The sequence below is a fragment of the Falco rusticolus genome, chromosome 9 (genome assembly GCF_015220075.1).
Source record: "Falco rusticolus isolate bFalRus1 chromosome 9, bFalRus1.pri, whole genome shotgun sequence".
Lineage (NCBI taxonomy): Eukaryota > Metazoa > Chordata > Aves > Falconiformes > Falconidae > Falco > Falco rusticolus.
In genome coordinates, this window is record NC_051195.1 from 15,532,846 (window position 1) to 15,546,541 (window position 13,696).

The 13,696-nt window shown below is 43.6% G+C and overlaps 1 protein-coding gene across 1 annotated transcript in view; it reads right to left on the bottom strand.

Moving 5' to 3' along the window:
- Positions 1–2,881, bottom strand: part of FAM13C (family with sequence similarity 13 member C) — a 129,967-nt gene extending 127,086 nt beyond the window's left edge. The window contains 3 exon segments of the mRNA XM_037400757.1: positions 684–893; positions 1,110–1,284; positions 2,852–2,881. Coding sequence (XP_037256654.1) covers positions 684–893; positions 1,110–1,284; positions 2,852–2,881 — 415 coding nt within the window.
- Between the last annotated feature and the right edge of the window lie 10,815 nt (positions 2,882–13,696).

Sequence of the window (13,696 nt, forward strand, 5' to 3'; positions counted from 1 at the left end):
GAAGTTTGAAACCTGTAATCTAACCCACAAAGCCCACTTATTCGTATGCAAACACCTGAATTGGTTATCAGTCAAAACCACTGGGCAGGATGTCTGAATGCATTAGCTCAGTCATTACAGACATGAATAGGGAAATAGACAGTGTATTGCCGTAGGTACTTATCTTGGCTTTGCAATTTGAATGCCTCATGCTGCTCCACACACTGCTGTCCAAAAGTACTATAAGAAAAACTAGTAAGAAGTACTAAATAGGAACAAAAAGGCTCCTGTACAAGGGAAACTTAAATAGAGAGAGAGGCTTCAGCCTGGAAAAGAGAGAAGTGAGGCAGTGGCTATATAAAGGCACAAGCAGCATTATGATGGTGATTAGATTAGAAATAAAAATGTTATCTCAGTAATGAGTAAGGTTTCCAATTTAAAAAGAAAGGATGCAGAAGCATTCTCAAAGAATACAGGATTGGATTACAGAATGCCTTGCCACAGGATATTGAGGAGTCCAAAAGCTTTAATGAATTCAGAAAAAGACTATAGACAACTTCACAGAAGACTGGTCCATCAAAAGCAATTAAATATCAGCCTTGGGTTAAGGAAATTTAAATCCTTGCTTATAGGAAGGTGTAACGAACACATTATCTAACATTGTCAGAGAAAGAACAAAAGCTTGAAAGCTGTCTGTTCTGTACCTTGGAAAGTTTTTAGCAAGCCAGAACTAATGTTGTCTGGAAAAACAGCCACTGGCATTTCTTTCAGAAAGAGCTTCAGGAGACTGGCCACAGAATCAACATCTCCATCATTAATAAGGTCAACTTTTTCTCCTTGATTGTATTTCTGCTTCAGTTCCTTGATTTTACTTACTGAGCCACTGATTCGAAATAAACCGACACGCTCCAGACCTGTTTAAGAAGAAATATGAAACAGTAAGCAGCGGTCAGCTGCATTACCATGTGCGACAAGAACTGAATCTCAAAAAGCAAGAGCTCCTCTAAGAAAGCATAATAACTGTAAAAAAAAAAAAAAAAAAAAAAAAGACTTTTCAGCAATTACAGCTGAAAAGTACAGCTTAAACAAAGAATAACAATTTTCAGAGACCAGAGAAAACATGAACTTGCCAAATACTTCTAGGTACTCCACCATCTGTGTCACAAGGAAAGGAACTCCACATTGCGTTGCATCTGGTATGAGGGTTTCCAGAGGGACACCAAATGTGCTGCTTTCTCTGCCGAACTGTAGAACTGGTGAGACTTTATTTGTTGTGTGCCTGACTTGAACAGAAGAGAACGATTTCTGGGGAATAAAAAACCAGGCAAGTTAAGAATAATAAAAGCACGTTTCTGCTTATAAGGTCCAAGGGTCTTCAGTAAAATTACTGTTCTCATTATAGCATCTTAGTACAGATTTTACTTCTACTCCATGTTCCTAAAATACCACCAGTATGTATTTTCTGCAGAGCTGAGACAGAACCTGTAGTAGAGTAAATCCTAATCAAACCCACTCACACCTACATTCTGAGAAAATGGAGCCCCAGGCCAAGGCAGATGCTCTGTTTAGGACAAGGAGGTGTCACTAAACCACTTCCCTAAGAAAATCTCCAACAGTCGGGAAAAAGGCTGACCAAGTGCTGGCACACAGCCTTCAACCCCAGGAAATCTGTGCACGTCTACCTCACTCACGGCGATAAAAATGTGCAAGACTCATGGAGAAGCCAGAAGAGGAATTTAAGCAGCAGCCACGGCATGAGCCTGGTAAAGGGTTCCCATCTGCTCACCCAGTTATTCCAAACTTCTTACCCCAATAACCAATGCAAAAACCTACGTAATAAATCGTGGACAACCTGCACTCGGGAGCTGCTTTTCCATCTTGGTCAGACAGAGAGGCTGCACGGCACCTGGGCCAAACACTGCGGGGGCGGCCGCGGGGCCGAGGGCTGGCTGTGAGGAGGGGCAGGGCTGCCCAGGTGGGCGCAGCCAGTTCTGGCCGGCTCCGGCTGGTTCCGGCTGGTTCCATGGCCAGGCCCGCTGAGCCCCTCAGCCCTGCACATGGCGCCTCAGGGGAACGTAGGTAAGAAATGGGGAAATGCTGCCTGGCCATGAGGAGCCCTCACTCCCTTATCCTCTTCTACACCCCTGCTGTGCCTTATAAGCAGGTGACATTACCCACGGTGCTGCATTTTGTCCTCTTTTTCAGTCACAAAGGAGAGGACACACGTCCACCACACAATGAGAGCAGAAGTACAAACCAGGAACACCCAGATTTACCACTTCTGCATGAGAAATATTCAAACAGTATCTGCATTTCATTTTAAAGGGAGTTTTTGATTATTTTTTTTTGTAGCGTTAACCCAACACATTCTAAAACTGGGTTCCCCTTGAACATTTTTATTATTATGTTTTCAGAAGTAAAAAGGACAGACTTTCCTGTAGGCCTGTGGCTGCAGTACTACAGAAGAGCTGGTTTTCAGCTCATCAAGCACACAGCTTCTGTGCAGCTGCGCGCCGGCGCTGCAGGCAGCCGTGTCCAGCCACACTGCCATGGCAAGGGCAAACACGCCGCAATACCTAGACCCCATTTCACTCCTCTGGTACATAAGCAAGCTTAGATCAGGATGTTAATGCTAAAGCATTAATAATTATCTACAAGTAACCAATATCAGCATGCACCAAATGTATTTTACAGCATTTTCATATATAAGCCACAAGGTGTTTAAAAAAGCCTCTGAACTATCCATGATATATTACTCTTAATACCTCCTCTTTACAGATGCAGCAGTTAGGCTGGGGGAAGAAGCACAGCCTTCTGCGAACAAAGAAAGGATGTAAGAAGGACTCAAGAAGCCAGGTTTAAGTTCACTTACGCAAATTGAAAGGGAGGTGCCTGCTCCCATATTACTGCAGGAGAGTGCCAGTATTTCAGCTGTGCTGCTCAGGAGACACCATCACCTTTCTTCCCCTCACAAATCCATGCAGTCCAGCCAAAGCCAACTGCAGCCATTACGCTGTTCCTCTGTAATTAACTTATCATAGCATAATTGCTAGGCATCATCTTAATCAGTAGTTTCACTCCAGATTGTGTTGAAGGTAGAAATTAACTGCTAGTGGAAGTGGATTCCTTATAACCAACACTTGCCTCCGGAGGCACAGGCACACTGCACAAGCTGAAGGATGTGTTGCCATCACGAGATGTTTCCATAGCACCTAACACACACAATGGCATGGCTTCCTGAAGCATGCTGATTGTGGCTTGATATTTACTTTTGAGGTGTTTTTTTTTCCAATGCAGGTTTGCAGATATTCATAGTATCTGCTGTCCATTCTGCCTGCTAGCAGTAGTAAATAAAGTATTTAGACATGGCCTGCAGTGTATAAATACTATAGATACACAGTTATATAATACCTGCACAATCATTTTGGTAAGCACACAAGCAAGAATCCATCCAGCCTTTGAAATGTGCAAGATGTAGATGCTGTTAAGCCCAACATCTATTGAAAGTCAGATACAAAGCCCCTCCTAGGAAATAAGCCACACTGAAGCAAGCTATGTTGCAGTTTAATCTAATTGGGACAGAGTCTTAATATAATTTCGGTATACATACATATGAAACAAAAACAAAACACAGAAAGCAAAGATAAAAAAGCAAAAAATACACACACTGAGTTAGACCCCCTTGGTGGTGTGCTATAAAAGCAGGAGTTAGTCTGTCAGCATGCACGGAGTGCCAGTTCACCACAGATGGCAGAGGGAAGACTGCTTAAAAAATAGTGCAGAATTTAAGCCCACTTACCTCTCCACACAATCCCACGATGAGGTCTGGAAATGCTACGGCTTAAGGCCTTCTCACCCTACAATTTGAGGCTTTCCTGCCCACCTGGCATGAGAAGAGACCTCACAGAGGTGATGGCCTTGTTTTCACATTAGGGCATGCCAACCCCCACCACCCAGGTGCAGCTAGGACATGGCCAAATCCCCCAGCAAGTAGGGTTCATGTCTGGACACAAATTACTCACTGCTGGCTCTGCTGGCTCCAGGTCTGTGCTTTCCAGTCCTCAGAAAATTATGTATTTACCCTGCTGGGCAGCCCGATGGGCATTCAGTCCCTTTCTCCATGGTGCATGGGCCATTCCCACAGCATGGATGGCTCTCCCCAAGCCCATTTTGGCCAGTGACATGCAAAGCTCAGCCCTCTCCTCGACACCACTGCTCCCCACAGCCCTCTCACCTGCTCTGCCTGGGGGCAGATGCCACCTTGCCAGCAGCCCAGTCTCCCCAAAACAGCAAGAGAGGGGACCCCTCGTCATGGCTGTCTGCTGGAGCCTGCCCACCAGCCCTCCCCACCACCTCAGACAGGGGCAGCCTGGCCTCATCACTGCAAACGTGCCCCACCTGGACCCATCACCACAGCTGTGGCTGCTTGAGGGGCCCCGTCCCTGTCCTGACCCCTCCAGCACTGCCACACTACAACATTAGCCACTTCACAGAGACTGCTAAAAAAAGAAAAGAAAATGTGTTGGTCCTCCCATAACCCATGGTGTGACTGCCCTCTGTCACAGCAGCATGGTGTCCAGTGCTCATATCTGGGAGGACACGGGAGGCATTTTGACATACGGCATTTGCTCCCTGCTGCATTCAAATCCTCTGCCCCACCACTGCCCTCCAACCACCATAACCAGTGCATTTCCTACCCTCCATGCCCTCACATGCATTATCGCTGTGTTTGCAAGGCGGCTGGAGCAGGAGCAGCTCCCCCACCTTTGCTGGATCCCTTTGGAACAGATGAAAAACCAAGGTGCTCAGAGCCACCAGCTCCCCAGCTAACCGTGCCTGTGGGCTGGCAGCAATTTGCTCTTTGCAGAGAAGCATCTTACAAAAAAAGCTTGTGCAAAAGAGTCCAAAAATTATAACATAAAAAATCATAAACTCTCTAACTTTTTTGCTCCCTGCCCCACAGCACATTTCCACCTTCCATCTTACTAGATGTCATGGGAATCATCTTGCTGACAAGTCACTCTCCCCTGCTTCAGCTCAACATGCAAACTCTAGGCAAACAACTTTTAAAGCAATAAATGCTCCGCCTGAGCAGCAAGCACAATTTTTTTTTCTATCGGATCATCACAGGGCAAACCAGGCAGCAGCGACTGCAAGCAGCCTCTTGCTCTCTGCTGCTCCTCTAACTGCAGTTACTTGTTTTCAAGAGCTGCCTGCAAAGTTCAGCAAGGCTTATAGAAAAGAGACATGCCATTTCCCCAGAAAACTTGCAACAACTAGAGGGCACACGAGGCTCGCAGGAGAGGTGGTCCTGCAAACCTCGCTTCAGACACGGCAAGGAGCTCCATGCTCTGGGCAGGATTTCCCTTATGCCCGAAGTAACACAGTCCAGAGGGGCATTTTTCCTTGCACTGCTGTCACACAAAGAGCAGAAGGCTGCAGGCAGCACAAATTAAACATATAACTGCTCATACTCTGTAGCTGCACTTCAAACCCTTCCTTCACCACCTCTGGATCAAAGTCAGTCCCTGGCAGGACTTCAGCTATATCAATAGGATGCACGGCACTTTTTGAGCAGCCACCCTGATTTCAAGGGCCACGTCTAAATTAAAACCAAAACTTCTGGTCTCCCCGCACCCTGCCACCCAGGGCAAGGCCTGTAAGGAAAGGCAGGGCCCTGGCCTGGGCGGTGTGGGGAGCTGGGGCAGTGACAGGGTTGCTTTTGTGCTCTCCTCACTGGGGGCCATGGGCTTGCCTTTGTGCTCTCCTCACCAGGGACATGGCCCCCAGCTACTGAAAGAGCTGCTTTTGAGCGTTGCTGATGTCTCAAAAAGATAAAGAATAAACATGAAACAAAAACAGAAAGGTTTAGTTTTCTTCCTTAGAAAACAAGTTGGGTATTTTTTTCCAGAAGCATTAGGAACAACAGGATCCCTGTGAGAGGGGGCAGAGGTAAATCCACTGTCAGCAGCAAGAAAAAAAACAATAGCAGCAAGAAAAATAATTAACCGAGGCTTCATGGTTCATTTCAGTTTTCCTTCAAAGCTGCAAGCAGCCTGTTCTGCTAACCTAGTGATCTGTCTTGGGGAGTCTGCAAGCATCCAGCCAAACAGGAAAGCAAGCCCTTCTGGGAGGGCGAGAGCCAAGCAGCCGAGGGCATGCCCGGGGGGGGGGGGGGGGGCTGCCATGGGGATGCGGCGTGGGCAGTCCTGCCATGCTGCTTTCCCTGCTGTGGCCCAGATCCAGCTGGAGAGTCTGCCACGGCTCCGGATTAGAAGTAAACACTGGGGAAAGCAGCCCCGCTGATCCCAGCTGCAGCCTTTGAGCACTGGATGCTCAGGATCAGAGTAGAACTGTGGGGTTCATAAACAAACGCATAAAGCTTGACCTGAAGCAAAGAAATTCAATCCAATTGCAACTGCAAGCCAGCCCCTCCATGAGATGATCCTCATTATCCAGTGACAGCTTCAAAAGCAACTCTTCAAGGACATATGGGCATACAGTGCTGATTAAAAAATCAATACTGTATGTTTTTCGTTTAAAACATTATGCACCATAAGTGCTGTGTTTCAGTCACACTGCTTGTCTTCTGATACCTAATGTTATCCTAAAACAGGATTTGTGATGCCTTGATTTTAATTGCGTTGATGCCTTGATGTATTTAGAGTGCTTAGATCTTTTTTCTTGTTTTTTCAAGCAGATAACTGCAGAGAAGAAAAGACATTCCAGTGTGTCAGAAGGTCAGAGAACACCATAAATACAAATCAATCAGCTCATGAAAACATCACTAAATTTGTCTCAATCTGTAATAAACACTCCAGACCTTCTGTGATTGCTTTGCTGGAGTTGCTAATTTATGCTGTTGATAGAAGAAGATTATGAACTGACTGTGTTGCAACCAGAATATTGGACATTAAGAGTTCATATAATCAACCTCCAGGTCATTTCAGCTGCTTTAAAAACCTTTGCTTTCCATATATCAAAATCAATGCCAGACTGGTAGAGGAGAAGGCCACAGGATAGCATCCCTCAGGACCTCACAGCTAATGGCGTTGCTTTTTGCAGCTTGCCAATGGGCAAATCAGCACATGTGCTCCTGTCAGCCCCAACTGGGAGACCCACAGCATCTCTTGCCCATCACAGCACTGGAGTCTGGGGTAAAAAGCCCACAGCGTTGGGTAAAAAGCTTGCTGAGGGAGGAGAAAGCAGCACTGTGAGATAAGAGCATAAGACGCTGATGTCGTAGCAGGGGATATAGGACTCCAAAGCAATGTTCAGAACTGTTTCAAAATGCAGTTTGTTTTGGGTGGGGAGCTCACTGGCATATGGAGGAACACTATTGCTCTGACTTTGTGATTTATAGGATAAATATAGAAAAAAATAGAAAAATAGGATAAAACACCACGACAAGCCCACAAACTCACGCCAATAGAGTGTGTGCTGACCTCTTAAACTCCAGAACTGACAGCTTCAGCCAGTAGGACTAGAAATGCTATAAAGCACTAGTGATTTTTCTGAACAGAAGGAAAACAGAAAAATCGTATTGTTTACTCCTTGACTTAAAATGCTCAAAACTGTCGCATTCAGGAATGTATTTTTTCCTTTCTCTATCTTTTGGGAACAGCATGATTATTTTCTAAATGCACTACAGTGCACCAGCTGCACCATCTCAGGCTTGATAACCCTTGCACGCTTACCCCATAAAAGCATCCCTGAATTATCACAAAAAACAGTCAGGGCCAGATATATGCGGATGAGTTTCCATCAGATGAATTTGTCTTACTGGCTTTTGAAGCAAGTTTTCACTGCCACCGTAGACACACAGCATTTGTATATTTCATTCCAATTCATCACAAGCCACTTTAAACTGAAAAAAATAAAATGTACAATTTTTCAGAACTTACTGAAGTATATGGAGCTAGCAGAGAAACTATAGTGAGTCTCAAACAAAAGTTAAAAATGGACATATAAGCTACAGCTACAAGACAGAAGTACAGATGAGGGAAAAAATACACCTAGCATTAGGTAATCATTGGCAAGAAATGAGGCATGAAAAAAATGGTATTTCTGTTCTAATTGCTACTGTATCAACATACATTTTCTTAAATCTTAGCTGTTAAAAGCCATAGTACAGACTTATAGGATGGTTGCCACATATCCCTCATTCACAATATTTTCACTGCCAACTATGTCTGCTAACCAAACTAAATTATCAGAAAGGAAGAGTTGCTGTCCTGACAAGAAAGCAGCTCTCCCCTGCTGCTACATGCATCGCTTTTCACCGTGCTTATGGAGAGTACACAGGCCACAAGCCCTCCTGCCAAGCAAGCTCTTGTCAGCTGCCAGCAGTGTCCCCTAACTTCCATTTCTGTTTACGGCTGATCAGGTAGACTCCTCAGGATGTGGACACCCAGGGGCAAAATCAGGTATGTCTCCTTGGCCAGTGCCAGGCAGGTGCAAGAGAACTGCCCCCTTCCCCATCAGCCAGGCACACATTACTCTGGTGCTGTGCCTGAGCAAATATCTCCTGAGTCATGGCAAGGCTCTATGTTGCTGTAGACGCAGCACTACATTAACCCACCTGGCAAGCTCGGAGTTGCTTCACTCTATCTGCACCCATCTCTGGCAAGGGATGAGTTGGTGTCCTGCGGTGGCTCAGCGGAGCCTATTTTCAGGCAGCTGAATTACAGGCATGTGGAGAACTGCCCAATGAAGCAGTGGAAGGCACATGTTCAGACAGCTTGCTTGCCTTCCCCCCCCCAGCCTATTAAACTCTCAAGCATCATTTTCCTTTTAAAGGCTTTAGAAAAACATGCAGAAAGCTGCATGCTTCCTTGGCAGTTTTACAGACCTGAAAGTAACTGGGAAGTGACAGGTCAGTAACTGTCAATACCCTTCTCCTCTTGGAGTGAAATGCCATGAGGGTTGAGTTGGAGCCTGCCTCTCTCTGCTTCCTGTTTTGAATTTCATTTTCTTCCTCTAATCTCCACCTGGCACCTAAACCTCCCAATTTTCTTGATGCTGTTCCAGGGAAAACAAGTCAGCATTCAAAGTTCAGTATTGCTTCAGTATCTAAAGGTACAATCTTGCTGTTGCTGCTAAAGAGCAGAACATCAGCAAAAATGGCTGTAGGCTGAAAACTATTGTAATGAAGCAAGTAAAGCTCTTTTTCAGGCCTTACAAATTATTTAAAACCCATTCCAGTCCATATCATGAAGTTCAAACCACACATGAGTAAGGCTGATAACTGAACTCTCTAGTCAGGGAATTAACTGAGTGAAAGCAAATCCCAAACTTTTGACACATAGAGTACATTTAAGAGGAAAAAGATATCCGAAATAGCTGGAGGTATAGTTGTACACAGTAAAAGGTCTGCCCAGTAAAAATCAAGCGTAGGCATAAGTGCTATTCTGTAACTAGATGGTCTGACGACTGTTCCTTACTTGAGTTCATGTGCCAGTCTATACAGCACTGCTTACTGGAAAAAACACAGAAAGAAATACATCACTGGAAGAAAAACTATCCCCCCTTCCCCCCAGAGTCTTATCATCCTTGCCAGAAAGGCAAATACTCAATCTGCTGCTTGATGCAGTTTGCACAAAGAAACAAGTTGTGGGAATAGCACTTTGGGCTGAAAAGTTGTCTGTAAAAGAAAATTTATTCCTCTTTCCATGCAGACTTTCTTCCCTTTGCTGGTGGTTGCTTCACTTCACTTGGTTCATTCTAAAGGAGAAAGATCAGAAAAATCCTGTTTGCATCTCCTAAGCACCGCATTCTCACCTTCAAAGTGGGTTACAGCTCTAGAACTTAGTATTTCTGACATTGCAATTGTGCTGGAGTGCAGACTGACTCAAAAAATCTTTGGCCTGTGCTGCAGGTATTTTCATACATGGTTAAGGGCACCTGAATTTTCTGCTAAGGCACTACAACAATAGTTAACCGATGCAACTCAGCTGATGGACTGGCAATTACTGAACACATATTTAAAAGTAATCAGGAAATAACAACTAGGGAGAATTTTCTTTCAGTTTGGCTGATCCCAGGTTTATTTCTCCAAGAAGCAAATATTAATCAATTAAAGCATTTTTATGAACGCCTGCATAACCTCATACACAGTATTTATTGTAATTAAAGACATAGCAGATGATTTCAGTTATCCTGATTTGCAAAGATGGTCCCTTAAGTAATGCAAAGCAGGGAGACAGCCACTCTAACCCAGGGACATTTTAATTAACAGCAAAATAATTTGATTCCAAGAGAAAACAGCATGACTTAATACACCTTGATATGCATTTCATATATCAAATTTTAAAGTTATAACCACAAAACCCCCACACAATTTAGATATGATCTGTAAATACAGGGCTGGTTGGAACACTAGCCATTTACCAAACAGGGGGGTAGGTATTCAGCTTGTTACTCAGCAACATCTCCTCGTCATTGCTGTTAATCACTGAAAACCTGTTTACTTTCCAACATGAGCTGTGACACCAGGAAAGGAGGAGAGAGTTTAGCTGGATGACTTTCAGCCTGCAATGAGAAAAACGGGGGGGGGGGGGAAAAACCATTAATTTGAACTAAAAGAAAATGTTTTTGCAAGTTTAACCATGACCAAGTAAGATTAAGCTTGGAGCCAAAGGCTGCTGGGAACAATGTTTGCTGCAGTCTCACCACACAGGGTCATGACCACAAGGGCAGCTTACAAAGGAATTGCTCCAAGCTCCTTCCCACCCATGTGCTGCGGCAGACTGTGGCGTGTTGTGCTCACAGTTACATGTGAGCCTGCACTGTAGAGACAATGAGCTGATCTCTGTTACAAAAAAAAAAGCATTTCCACGGGTTCCCCGAGTGGTTTTACAACACAGCACCCACAACAATGCACTGTTGGATGCCTTAGGCAAGCAATTCCACTGGCAGAAAACAAAACTTTAAACTATGGAAACTTTAAACTGGAAAACTCACTGTACTTAATCTCTCTGCAGTGGCACTGGGGCTTGGCAAAGAACAGGTGCAGGGATGCTCCCCTGAAGACTCCAAACATATGCATTCAAGGACTGAGCATTGCACAACAGTCCTTGTTACATGCTAAGTAAGAAGACTGGAGGTACCAGAGTGTTAAATCTCACACTCTAGGCATGTGGTTCTCCCACCTCTCACCTTATGATAGCTCACAAGACCGTAGCAAACACAGCACAAAAGCTGCACTTGACATAGGCGATCCAAAGGGAAGAAAGCACAGCAGTGAGACCCCCAGAGCCAAAAAATTTGTCATGTCTTCACTCTTCCTTATCACACATGCACAAGGCCCCCACTCCTCATTAAATGAAGTCTTGAACACCTGCAGGCAGAGAAGTTTAGAGATGTGCATTCATACCAGTCATGTCTTATTCTCTTCCTATAGCTCTGGCCAAGAATTTCAGCAAGTTGCTCATTTCAGAAATCTTGGCCTTGAGGTTCTGGCAACATGAAGTGATATTTGGACTGATGTGATTATTTAACACTAATGAGAAAAACACAAGTAAGCAAATACTCCACATATCAAACAGACAGCTGAAGCTGACCAACAGCGTTGTTGTAAAACACTACGGATACACTAAAGAAAAATAACGTAAGAAGCTATTGCAGAAGATGTAAGGCCTTAAATGAGAACATAAAAGGAAGGACTCAAGCCTTCCCCACAGAGCCATGAAAGCAACAACATACCAGAAACAGACCAGCTATTTAGAGAAACTTGAAATCACTATGTCATGGCAGCAGAGTTAAACTATATGATCTTTAAAGGTCCCTTCCAACTCAAATCATTCTAAAAGCCTATGATTTAATTCCTGCAACAAAATAATTACATGACATAGCACAGTATAAGGTAAGTATGTATCAGCCTCTGAGAACTGTTTCAATTGTTCAAAACCCGTAATTTAAAAGCACAAATATATTTTTTAAAAAAAAAAGTAAAAAGCAAAATGGATTTTGGGAAACAGAGCATACTGACACATCTCTAAAGACTATTTGTTGTAAGATGAACAAGTCTTGAACTTGGCTTTTCAGCATAATTGAGTCCACAGCAAAACATCACGGAAGTCCGTCCTTTGAATCTGAGGGGTTCTATTTCATAGGAGAAAGCAGCTTTTGCCACTTCCTTTGATGTACCTGACCAATTTCTGTATCATTTATCATTTTGGCATTTTTAATCTGACCAGTATCATGCTTGGCCCAACACATTCACCATCTATATATGAGAAAGGCCCTCTTGGAAGGCCTTAAGTGAAACATCTTTCCAATAAAAAAATACCTCAGTGTCAGTTTAATGCTATGCAAACACCTCAATCAATTCATCTTAGTAAGTAGCCCTTACTCAGCACACTGAACAATGTCAGTACATGATGCAGGAATCCAGTATCAGCATGATGCAGACAAACTAACAGCTATTAAAGGAATATGATCCCTTTTTTACAGCTAAACACGAAGATCATCAACTGAGCAAGGCACAGAATAGACTTTAAATTAATAAAACTTAGCAGTTCCATTTCTCTTGTGTTTTGGTAACTACAATACATTTTCTTAAGATCTGCAAGTAAGAAGATAAATGCTCTATTCATTATTGACTCCACAGTAACCAAATAATTTATGCAATAAACAGTAATTTCTTCTTCTATAATAAAGAGTAAATATTTACCCATCTCACTCCTTCTGTTCCAGATCTGTTTATCAGGGACTATAAAACTCAAGACGATGCAGAATTTAACTCCACATGGCAGAACTGTGTACCTACCTACCTCTACCACCTTGCCAGTGCCGATGACCTACTTTTCAAGCAAATGAGGCACAGATAATCACGTGTAACTCTCTTGTCACCTTCCAAAAATCATTTGAACCTAGGGGCTGTTTTGAATGAAGCGTGCCAGACAGCAGAAGGAAGGGCTCTCAGATAATACATGAGTCTCAGCATCTCTGGAAATCTCTTCTTGGAAGGGAACCCTGCAAAACTAGGTAAGTAAAAAGCAAAAAGCCAAAACATTAAATCTTAGGTCTTGTTTATCAATTAAAGTCAAGGTTAGTATGGTCACAGTGCTCAACTAACTGGTTAGCACTCCGAGTCCTAACATACTGCCTGCAGTGGCACTATAAAATTCTTCAGCATCCAGGGCTCTTCCCTCACTCATGGGTAGGGTTATATCAGGAAACTATCATAGATCACTAGTCATATTTCCAGACATATCAAGCTGCCTAATAACAGACTCCATTTCCATCGCAAAAGTGTGCTACATATTGCCCAATCACTAACATTAATTCCAGCTGAATTTTTTCAGACTGAACAACTAATTCAACACCAGTTTCATATTTAAAGTACTCAAAGAGCGTACTGTTGGCAGGAAGCAGGAGACTTTGAAAGATATTAACCTGAAGGCACACGTACCTATTATATCCAGTATATCACCGCGGTTTCTTTAAGATGCATAAAACACAGTACTACTTTAATATGGATGTGGTAAAATTTGACTAGCTTCCATACAGCACATAAAAAGTGCAAATCCATGTCAGATAGCCAGGGCTCCAATTTGGAGCTGGGGTTGCGTTTATGCCTAAAATGAATACTCACTATTTTTTCCACATGCAGTGAATAAACAATCCAGGAAAAAAACCCACACACAATAGTTACACCACCTGACAAATGGGGGGGGGGGGGCAGGGAAGAGACGAGACACAAACTAACTACATC